The 12,233-nt window shown below is 39.1% G+C and overlaps 2 protein-coding genes across 2 annotated transcripts; one reads left to right on the forward strand and one right to left on the reverse strand.

Annotated features, from left to right (window-relative positions):
- Window positions 1-235: 235 nt before the first annotated feature.
- LOC103718161 (uncharacterized) lies at window positions 236-2,069 on the forward strand. Its single transcript, XM_008806850.5, has 2 exons — window positions 236-1,536; window positions 1,829-2,069. The coding sequence occupies exon 1, from the start codon at window positions 533-535 to the stop codon at window positions 1,502-1,504; it is 972 nt and encodes a 323-aa protein (XP_008805072.4). The 5' UTR covers window positions 236-532; the 3' UTR covers window positions 1,505-1,536; window positions 1,829-2,069.
- Window positions 2,070-7,119: 5,050 nt separating this feature from the next.
- On the reverse strand, window positions 7,120-12,214 carry LOC103718160 (RNA cyclase family protein). Its single transcript, XM_008806849.5, has 6 exons — window positions 11,843-12,214; window positions 11,616-11,765; window positions 10,842-11,023; window positions 10,577-10,752; window positions 8,055-8,274; window positions 7,120-7,560 (listed from the first exon to the last, which is right to left on the reverse strand). Exons 1-6 carry the CDS (start codon window positions 12,045-12,047, stop codon window positions 7,351-7,353), a joined length of 1,143 nt encoding a protein of 380 aa, XP_008805071.4. The 5' UTR covers window positions 12,048-12,214; the 3' UTR covers window positions 7,120-7,350.
- Between the last annotated feature and the right edge of the window lie 19 nt (window positions 12,215-12,233).

Consider the following 12,233-nt stretch of genomic DNA (forward strand, 5'->3'; position numbering starts at 1 on the left):
ACATTAATTTCACAGGACTGGAATATTACAGAATCATTGCGGAAGAATTAAAATATTATCACTCTAGACCCCACTTAGCTAACTGAACCGGCCCAACCAGTTTCAAATAAATAAACCGGTTATTAAAATTTCAAAGTGGACGGATCCGACGGACCAGCTTTATCATATCGGCCGCGGAGGCCCACCGTACCAAACCCTCCGCATTCGAGCGGCAGATCGCATAGAGGACAAACCCGAGAGAGAGAGAGAGGCGTTTGAGACGAGAAAACCCAAACCCTAAAAGGACGATTTTTTTCTTGGAGGGAAAGGGAAAAAGAGAGAGGAAATCTCCCAAATTTCGACAAATTCCCCCCATTTCTTTCCCCCCATCGCCCCTCCAAATCTTCCCACTAGCTCCCGATCCCGCTTCTTTCTCTCGATTTCGAATCCTTATAACACTGATCTCGAATTTCGAAACGCTAATCGTCCATCTAGGGTTTTCTAGGGTTGCCCAAGGTCCGGCTCCACGGCTTCGGCCAATGCCGCGGCGGCCATGACGACGGAGGTGGCAGCAACGACGCTGAGGCTGGATCCACCGCCGCCGCCGCCCCGCCCCGCCGGTTGCGGCGGCGACCGCTGCGACGCCCAGGGCCCCTGGCCGCTCCACCATGTCCGCCACCGCACCGTGTTCTGCCGCCTCTGCACCTCCTGCGTCCTCAAGTACCACGCTGGATCCTTCTGCGTCGCCTGCTTCGAGCTCCTCGACGCCCTCCCACCGCCGCCGGCGGCGGCTCCGCCCGCCCTTGTCCGCTGCTCTAGGTGCCCGTCCATCGCCCACTCCGCCTGCCTCCCGGAAGCCGAGCGCGCATCCACCTACCTCTGCCCTAGCTGCGCCGACCCCGACGGCTTCTCTTACTTTCGCGTCAGCAAGGATGGACGGCAGCGATCGTTTGATCTCACGTCGGCGAAGGTGCTCCTCGCCGCCACCCGGCTGTCTGTGGCCTCCATGAGCAGGGCAGCGGTGGCTGCGAGGGCCGAAGCAGAGAGGAAGGTCAGGGAGGCGGCACTGTCGAGGAAGAGAGCGAGGGAGATGCTGGAGAGGGTCTTCACGCTCTCGAAGATGGAGAAGGAGAAGAAGATGAAGGAAGCTAATGAGGCCGTGGTGGTTCCCGTGCCGGAGGTGACGGAGCCAAAGAAGAAGATGCCAAAATTGAGCAGCACGGTGTTCACCATGGTGGGGCAGAAGAGCGTGCAGAACAGGGATACTGATAGGTGGATGAAGTTCCAGGAGCCTGTGGCAATGGCACCGAAGCCAGTTCAATGTCTTGTAGATGATAAAAGCAAGGTGGCTTCTTTAACTGGGATGCACAACCATGCTAATAATGGTGACATGAAAGGCAATTCAGGGAGTGTGCCGCATGCTGGAAATAATGTTGGCCAAATGGAGAGCAAGGAAAGGGGAGTTCTTTCTGGTACTCAGGGTGCTTTTGTTAAGGAGGAGGATGGTGCTGTGGGTAGATGCTGATAGTGGTCCTAGGTTCCCTCAACCAACTCAAGGTGAAGACTTTGGCATCTTATATTGCACTATTTTGTGCTTCAAATATTAGTATCTTGTGAATACTAAGAAATAGTATAATTATTATTTCATTGTTAGTTTACTAGTTCATTATTATTGGGGGAAAAATGTGTTCTTCTCCTTTACAAAGCTCTTGTTTGTGTCTATGCAAGTAATTGGTATGTTTTGCAAATATGTGAAGTCATATAGAAGTTTGACTTCGTGTCAGCATCATTTTTTTTTATTGATTATCTGAGAGATTGTTCAATTTTTAATTGTTTACACTTGCTGCAGATGCATCAATCTCTTGGACCAACTTCAGAGATATATTCATGGGTTCGCCGAACAACGTGACTCTGCATTCATGAGTGGGTTTTGTGGGTCTTTATATGTTTTGATTTTAGTCCCTGATGGATGCCTGCAATCGTTTGGAGATTGGTGAGAACATTTTGTATGTACTCCATTTTTTCTTTTTCGTAGTCAAGTGTCAAAATTTGATCCAATTGCATCTTTCAATTGAACTAGAGTTTCCTAATTGTGCTGCCATTTTTCATTAGTTAATGCTTTGAACTTCAAAATATATTTCTTATGTTTGGTAGTTCGTTAAAATCATTTTCTTTTTCCATGTTTTAGTTTCTTTTTTCATACTAGGGCATGGATTTAGTATCATGAATTCTAAAACAAAGGGACTCATTTTATTGTTACTTCTATGAGTCTCCCCATGCCCTATTCTCTTTTCTGTACTTGATGGCCGCATCTATAAAACTATTCTGGTGCAATAATGCAGGAGCATTTATGTACATAGCTGGAAGTGATTTATTCTCTTAGGATTATTATTTTTTCTTTTCTATTTTCTATATCATTTTGTAATGCACTACTGAAATGAACTAGAGCACTGTTCCTAGGAAACATCAATTTTGTAATTGTATCTCTCTAATGTTTGTGACAGTTTATAATATTTTTGGAATCATGTTGGTTTCTATGATTGAAAACTAGTATTCTCTAACATCTACCAATATTTTGTTAATCATCTCTAACTATAATCTTACGAATATTAACACCCATTTTTATTGTCAGAGATGGTTGATGAATGTGTTTACTTGTTGCAATGCATCCCACTGTATCTGTATGGATCGTATTCTGTTTTAATATAGGTATGCACTATGTTAGCCGGGCCCAATTAGTTTGGGATAATGTTTAGTTATGTACCATGTATACACTATATAGGCTTGTAGCATAGATTAATATGCAGCATGGACATGAGATTTATCCTGATTCTTTATCTTTACTGTAAAACACTAAGAATAGTCTCAAAGAGGGAACCTCAGTAGTAGAAGTCTTCACGTAGGATACTGCACCTGCTTCTTGATATCCTTTGGAAACTTGTCCCTCCATCTTCTTATCATTTTTTTTATAAAAGACCTGCTTCCCCACATTTGAACCTGAATCTGCTCCCACACCTGCACTTTTGGTAAGTAAAGAGGGAATTGAATCCTAACATTTTAACCTCTCTCCCTTGGCTTCACTACTCATAGGAGTGGTCAAGAGTATTCCTAGGAACTTAACGCAAGATTTGTTGCCTATGTATGGCCCACCTAGTTTGCTTAGTTATATATTAAGTGATGTGATATGAGTATATTAATATTCACTTAAAGGCCAAGGTTTTACCCAATATCATTACCATCACAAGGTTGGCCATAAAGCACAACTATAAATTGTGAAGGTTCTACATAGAAATACTAGGCAGATCCTATGATTAACTGTCAATTTGATGCCCAACCTCTAGAAATTGGTGCTAAGTTCCTAACAAGGGGCAAGATTAGACCAGAAAGGCCAGATGGTAGGGAAGGAGATTTACCTGTTTGTTCACAGTTAAATCTCATGCCACCAAGGAACAACCGTCTGAAATTCGCCTAGATTTGAGAATCTGCAAAACAGGGAAGAGTGATGAATCTTGATTAAAAAAAAAGGGATATTTTTCACATTTCTGAGACACTCTCATCAGAAGTCAGTGTTGACAGGTTCGATGGCATTTGAGTATTTACTTCTGTTTCCATATGCAGATTTTGTGATTTTTCTTTAATGTAATGAAGACGTATTATGGTTCCTCCTTGAGATAGAATTCTTCCTTATCCTTCTGTACGTACATATGATAAGAAAATATAAAGAATAAGATATAATTGGGCTTGAAGATTATGCTGCAGTAATTTTCTTACGGATTAAAATAGAAATGCAGTAGATTGCATAATCTGTGAAGACAGAATTTGCATACAGCTTAAATTTCCCAATTGCTCAGCTGAACATCATCAAATCTTCAAATCCTTCATTCTGACATAGCATGAAGCACTATACGTACTGTCAATGATTAGATACTATATAGTTACTGTTGCTGGAAATTGGACCCGGGGGTGGTCGTCGGTCGAGGAGGGGGAGCGGCAGGGGGACACAGGGGAGTGGCGGTCCGTCGGCGGGCGGCGTCCTCCGTCGGGGTGCCTGCAGAAAAACCGGTGGCCGGGTTTTCCGGCGCCGGCCCTCCGATGCTTAAGTCAGAGGAGGGCAATCTGTGTTTAAAGGAGAAAGAGGAGAACAGTGTCTCTTGAGTTTTCTGTGTCCAACCCCCCTTTGAGAAGCAAGAGTTCCCTTTTATAGGGGGGTCGGTTTACCTGCGATGTGATGGGGCGAGACCGTCGTACGGCTCAGCATGTTGCTTGGACCGGCACACGATCAGGTGAATCATTACATTGATGTCGGAGATGAAGCCGTCGTACGACCCGAGCTGGCACGTGATCAGGTGAATCATTGCATTGATGTCGGAGGTAAGGCCGAGATCAGAGACTTATCACGGTTGACTGGACTCCGCTGAGTTGATTTGCCGTGGAGAGCCGTGGGTTCGTAGATACCATGCGCATTAATTGTTGAGTAGGCCGGAGGTGCGCATTAATTGTTGAGTGGGCCGGAGATTCATATTAATTGTTGAGTGGGCCGGAGATTCATATTAATTGTTGAGTGAACCGGGGTTTGCAGAGGTCATGCGCAATAAATGCTGGGACAGTGGCAGGATATGGCCCTCGGCCGGACCTCGGAGGGGTACGGCCGTAGTAGGTGGTCGACAAGGACAGACCTTTGGGGTCGGAAATTTTTCAGGTCGGAGGTTCTGAGGTCGGACGTTCCGAGGTCGGACGCCGACCTCAGTCGTCCAAGGTCGGCGGCTATGCGGCTTCTTAGGGGCAGGGTTACTATATTGCTGGGGAAAAACCGTATTCCCCCAACAGTTACCATTCTGCATGTTGCCGGAACTTTTGGTAAGTTTTAATAGATGATTGATGGGTTCACCAGGCTCGTTTTTCTTCGATGTTGATTGAAGCATTTCTGTTCCCCAAGGACGAGCGTACGCTTGCTATTCCTTTTTGTGATCAGTATTTCAACGTTTTTAATCTTATTTGGGAAGGGATTCCAATCTTTATTTTGTACAGCAGGAGTTGAATCCTGGAGCACCCTGTTATTTGTTTGGACATGGCAAATGTTATCATAGTAATAAATCCAAGTCGTGCAGTGCCAAGCAAATTCTGAAGGGAGAGACTTGGTGAACAGCTTAACCGGTTAAGCTTTTTCATATCAGGATAACATCAATTTGTGGGCTCAATGCATGAGCTCATTGTGTGCTCCATAATGCAGCCGATCGCAGCGGAAAAAAAAAAAGAAAAAGAAAAATGTACAAGCTCAGATGATATCATACTGATGGACATATGAGCTGTCTCTTTGACATGGGCTGCAGTTGATGTTCCACCATCCCCAATTAATCGCCATATTAAATGGTCTATATGCCCTAATCTACTCTATCTATGGGAAAACTGTTGTGCCTCTTGTTAGTGCACAAAGTTTCTGCCGCTGCAGGATTTTGAAAGCGTAGATGTACAAAGCTTTATCCCTGTTTCATTGGATCGACTTCTTTGTGCAAAATAAAAGAAAAAAAAAAAAGCAACCAAAGAGTCCAATATGTGCATACGCATCTCTTGATTTTCACGGTATTGATTTTATTTCTTACTTTTATTTTTAAGAATAAAAATATGAAAATCAAGGCAAAAATATTTACGTGTAGTGTGAGGAGCCGGTGTACTAAAAAAAAAAAAGATAAATATATATTTTGTGCTATTATTTTTATTTTTATATTTTTAAAAGACATTTTTATTATTTTTAGAAAAATAAAAGTAAATTTTTTTTTTCTTTTTATTATTTTTAAAATAAGAAATTTATCTTTTATCACTATTAATGACACCAGCACTATCATCGTTATCATTCTTCACCACCATTATTGCTGTAACTATTATTGTCTATACTATCATAACTATTGTCATTGCCATTTTGGTTTTTGTAACATCATTATTATCATTACCACTGTCACCATATTATTGGTGCCCTTCTGCTATTGCCATCACCATATTGCTAGTATATCCTCCTAACATATTCTCTTCACCATCATTGCCACAACCATCATTATAGCCTCTACTATTATATCTAAAGTAATTGACTGTGCTAAATATATTTATATTTTTAAAAGTATAAAATAAAATTGAATTAAAATTTTAATTTTATTTGTAAAAATAAAAATAGAAAATGGTACCAAATAGCCATGATCTGTGAGTATGTGCACGGGCATGCGTGCAGGGTGTTAGAGACAGGTACTAGAGAAGAAATATATATATATATATATCCTAAGAAAGTGATTTTAATGTCTAGAATGATAAAAAGGATACTAAATAGTGCTTCAATTATTTAATTTTTTATGCCATTAAAAATTATTATTGTAATGTATTCTTAATGAATATTTTTATTTAATATCTAATTTAAATAATATAATACATAATAGTTGTTAAATTTATTATGAATATAATTATATTTTATAATAGAATTATAAAATATAGTAATATGATATTACTTTTTAGTTTATTATGGAAGTACTGTATCATAATATTATTATGGTATAATAGTGTTGTATTATTATAATATGATTATTATAATATAATAGTGATGACGATAATAATACTTACATTATTATAATATAATATATATTATTTGATTATTACATTATTGTATTAAAAATTATTATTATTAAGTATTGTTAATTTATTTTTTTAAATTATTTTTTTTTAAAAAAAATTATTGCCAGGATTCAAACTCAATTTTCCATATGAGAAAAAAAGTTTTGCAGCATTCCTCCAATTGAGCTTTTATCTGCACAACGCAAGATTTTCCTAGCAGATTTTTTTTTAATTTTTGGAAGAGCCAAAATGTTGTTTTAGAATACTTATTAAACATTTTAAAATTATCCAAAAAAATTCTAATCCTCCAAAATATATTTTTTAATCCTCCAAATGCAATGCCCAATAAAGCCTTCCAAACTTCAAAAAGACATGCTTCCATAGAGTGGAACCTGGCCAAATGAATTTACTTGTAACTCATATGAGTTAAATTATCTTGGTTTAAAGAAAATATAAAGTTGGTTAACAAAAGATTCTACCCACCAACGATTAGAATAGGTAGAAAAGAATATATCAGAAGTTGACACAGAAATTAGTAGCAAGAGATTCGTCTAACCACCATGCTGCTACCCATTAAAGCCTCTTTCCTAGCATTAGCAGCAACTGCTGCTATACAATGGACACCCTCTTTTTAAATAGCATCTCAGTTTTATAATGATTCATAACCAAGCCTCAAAAGACAAATACTTAGTACAAGGAGACACAGGAGAAAATCGGGCCAACGTTGCTACATCTTTGAGAGCATCTAAAACACCTTCCATGAGCATCACTGGCTGGTCACGAGATCTTTCTCGAGAGATTCTTCATTCCAGATCCAACACATTTGAGTATGACGGTGTCTGTGGTTGGGTCGGGCTTGATTACAAACTTGACACCAAGAAAATCTCTAATATTTCTAAGTGTTTCTATACCGTATGGTGTGAGCTTTCCCACACGAACCTTGGATACATCCGGTGGGCATAGTGCGCAAAGAAGAAATAGCAAGCCCTGCAAACAAGATCAAAACACACATTAATTAAAAAGAAAATTTCCAATGCTTTATGTCCAAACATACATGCCTTCTGATAAACTTTAACCTTGGTAACCAGATCTCACATAAAGCTCAGGCTAATCAAGCAATATAATCAGAGATAATAACTATTTGTTATTAGGTAAACCTGACAAAGACGAATGTCTAAATATGAAACCACTAACAGACTATGAACTTCGTGTCTGCACTTTTTTCAGATTGTACTTTCATTTCTCAATTTAATCATGAGACGCCTTAAACATCATTTTTATATTTGACTTCCTATTACTGAACACAATCTAAAAGGATATCATCCATCAGACCGTGTATAGAATATCATGTTTGCATTCCTGAATTTCTGATGAACTGTTGATTCCCTAATCATGAAAAGTTTCACTACATGAAAAAATCGTTGGAACTTTATGCAACAATATGATGCTTATTACAAGGGGCAGAAGAGCATATTGCAGACCTGGTGTGTTGAATCTACCACCCCTCCTTGCTCTATCGCCCCAAGCAGCATTGAAGCAACTTGAACGCCAACATCTTCTGGCGGCATCAGCTCTGGTTTCTCATCAGAATCTTCAAATTCTTCCATTTCATCAGCTTTTGGATAACTTACTGTAGTATCTGCAGAGATCAAGCAGCCTGAAGTAGTCTCCGCAACTACAGATATGCCATAGCCTGGAGACCTGTCATATAATGGAGCTACTTGTCAACGTTGAATTAATTTAAGAACCAAGCAAGCATGGGGCATAGATAAATTTACATTTCAACTAAAACTGGAGATTTCACTCTAAGGTTAAACAACAAATAATTAGTATCAAATAATCAGCTGGCGTGAAGGGCAGAAACAGTGATAGTTACTTGGATCAATTTATGTGGGGGAAAGATTTACTTGTCTGGCATATCTTATTTGTTAGTGAAGCATCATGAATAATGATAACATTGACCTCAAACAGGCGTAAAATGTTGTGAACTCAAACCTCATTTTTCAGATGCTGTATCAATGCCATAATCGGATAGTCATTAGACCAAAAAATCCAACAAAAATGTTGTGAGGTCAAGACAAACAGCCATTTATTTGGTGATGGAACTTTAACAACTCACATGATATTCATTCCCCTTAGAAAAGATCCATCTAAATTGCTCTTAAAGGGATACACAACATCAACATCTTTTCTCTACCTTCAATATCATGCTTTTACACATTATTATAGCAATTAAACAAATACCAGAGCTACTTGAAACTAAAACAGTAATAAAAAATATATAATATAAATCACATTGGGAGGAAATGACAAAACAAGCCTTCTTTTCCATATAGGAAGAATATTGGCCAAAAAGCAGGGCATTAACCTCAAGTAATATTAGCCATAACCTTCTAGCAAGATGGCGAATCTTCAAACCCACCTCCAAAAGGAAACCCTTGGGCTAAAGAAATGGGGATCATGATATGCATTTGCAAAATGAGTTGCTAAGAGAGAGACGGAGAGGGTGGCGAGACGTATATGTGGAAAATACTCAATGCCATTTAGGTAAGAAATATCGAAGGCTAAGCCAATATATGATAAGCTAAGCTCTCCACCATGAGTTAAAGTTTGACATAGTCCCTTGACTGTTTAATTTGGGATGGTGTTAGTCACAAAGTTATCTCGTGACTTTTAGGTGGAGAATACTTGCACGAATTTAGGTGATCTGATTTATCAAGAAAGGTTTGTTTATGACCACTTCTCCAAATGGTTGGATAAGGTTCCAAATAACAAATTTTGCAGGCATTTGGAATACAGTAAGGAAATGGACCCTGATTTATTTAGGTTGCCAATACAAAGTTATCAGGGGAAAATCAGATGGACAGACAAACAACACAGACACAGACTCATATAGATATATGTCAGGAAGCTTCAAAGGGCTTTTGTATTATGGTGAGCCATGCACCCAGTGGTCCTGCCCTTGGTTGTCATGTCCTTGCAGCAGGAGGCTCAGATTCAAGACTAGTGGATGACAAGCATTCCTAAAAACCTCTATAGCCCGATACAATAGCCTAAGAATGCTCTTAATGATACACGTGTCAAAGAAAGCTTATGTGGTGAGGGAGAACTATTAAGTACCCCACTATACCCTTTCTTGTAGAAAGAAGGACCAAACTAGAGAAGAAGAAAGAATTAGTATGAAAGAAACTCAAGCATTACGTATTTACTGAAAGCATGAAATATATCAAATTATCAATACATGAACTACTTATGCATAATAAACATAAAACTGATATTTTGTTTCCAAAATATGTTGGTGAATCATGAATCTAATGATTTGGCAATCACCTTAACCTTTTGAATATTGAAATCTTGTCTCTTTTGGTAATGGCAACTATAGGTACAACTACACATATTGAACATAATGTTAATAACTATAAACATATTTATGAATTCTGATGCCTTTTCAGCTCTATCTAAATTTTTCCTGCTTATGACAAGTGATTGTTATTACACCATGCATATTCAGGTGCCATCTGATTGATGAGCTAGACATATAAAAACTTCAGTATGAAAATAATGATGAGGGAAATTTTTGATTCATAATTGGTATTTATATCTCATCATCATGATGTAACAACAAGTTAGACCTGGATGTTATACCACTTTTCTAAGAGAACTTTAACACGTGTTAATAAAAGAACATAGCTGAATTGGTTATCATTCTCAAAGTATATATAGATGAAAAAATGCTATTTGTCATGTAATTCCAAGAATTATAGGACCATCCAGTAACTTAAAAGACATTTAAATTGGCATCAGCTATGTTAAATGAAAAGGTTAACAGACAGGGGACTTGCTGGGACGTTCTCAAAGTATATTTAGATGAAAAAATGCTTTTTGTCATGTAATTCCAAGAATTATAGGACCATCCAGTAACTTAAGAGACATTTAAATTGGCATCAGCTATGATAAATGAAAAGGTTAACAGACAGGGGACTTGCTGGTATAGGACACGAACCTCCCTGCAGATGGACCAGATCTATGGTCAGTAAATATATGAACATCTGGAATAAAGCGATTAAAGACTCCACGAGCAGCATATATCATACGATTCCCAATCTGAGGAGACACCCTGGTAGAGAATGTTACTCCCCTAATGCTCTTTACCATTCCTTCATCTACCCAATGGGCTGCCTGTCAGCAGTTCATTTGAAAGCAAACAATAAATCAAAAGAACAAACAAAACAACTTTTAACATATGTTTAAACAGAGACTATACTCACCGATAGAGTATTAGGTACAATAGGAACTCCAAGAATAACCTCTCCACCACCAAGAGGAGGAGCACCCCGGCTTTCAATTTTCAACTCCAATCCTTCTAAAGGAACACCAAAACGCTTGAGCATGTGCAATGTGGTTGTCCTAAAAGTATCAACACTTGGATCCTTTGAATCATTTGTAATTCCTGCAAGTAAAGCATAATGTTTCAGTTTTTCTCTCTCTTTTTTTTTGAAAAATCGGCAACACTGGTAGTTACTGGTAGAAAATAAATCATATGCATTAGGCAGAAGTAAACTATCTACAAAAATAGATTCACCAATATTCCAATTTTCATGACTGGTGATGTATGAGGCAGTTAAATAGTAGGAGAAACCAGAAGTGAAAATTTAATTTCCTCAACTTTTAATTCCAGAATTACAGGATGCACTACAACCTGGTTGCTATTAAACAAAACCACTACCACTCAAAAGTAAACTGTTTATATTGGTGAATAATTGATCAAATAAACACGGGAAGTGAAAAAGATTCAGATAAGTCTTTGAATCCAACAATTTACCGCAGATTGGGGAGAAAAGCTGACATTTTTGAGACTCATGATATATTTAGATAACATTAAACTTAGCTATAAACACATTCCAAGAAGAGATTACTTGGATATTCTGCGGTAAGTAATCAACTAGCCAGGCACATGTAGTAATCCAGGACTGAAATAACTTGATGAATTCAATTTTTTGTGATATGAAAGCAAAAATTTGGAGGAAAAAATGTGTTCCAACCTTTGAGCCTTATGGAAAGGGGCTTCTTCCCGAACAAGCCCAGCAGAATCAGTGGCTCGAGAAAGTACCCAATGGAACGGCTCAGGCCGCAGTCATGCACCAAATGTTTTCCTCCAATCAAAACTCCCGGCTTGTACCTAAGCTTCGTTCCTGGTGCACCCAGAGATCCCCAAGACAATTTAGATATTGAAAAATCTTTATAGAGGGAAAGAGGTTTTATTACGGACCGGTCTCGTTAATCTCGACGGTGCAGTCGTCGGAGACCATCTCAACGAGGCGGAGGAGGGAGACCTCGTGCGAGCGGAGCCCCGGCGAGGAGTCGTCGGCCCGGATCTCCTCGACAACGATCGGGGTGGCGGAAAGCGTAGCCAGGACCAGCCGCTGCCGGAGGTGCTGGCTCCCCTTCAATCTCATATACACCGTCTTCCCCATCTCTTCTTCTTCGTCGTCTCTCTCTCTCTCCCTTTCTCGTCTTTAAACCCTAATAAGAAAAACCCTAACTTCGATAGAGCCATCGAAGCTTATTTAACGCTAACGCGTGCAAGCACGTGATTCTCGATTCGGGCTAATTGAACGGTCGAGATTGATGGATCTTCTGGGATGATGATATTTTGACGC

The sequence above is a fragment of the Phoenix dactylifera genome, chromosome 2, assembly GCF_051530095.1.
Source record: "Phoenix dactylifera cultivar Ajwa chromosome 2, Ajwa_hap1_PhDact_Kaust_v1.1, whole genome shotgun sequence".
Lineage (NCBI taxonomy): Eukaryota > Viridiplantae > Streptophyta > Magnoliopsida > Arecales > Arecaceae > Phoenix > Phoenix dactylifera.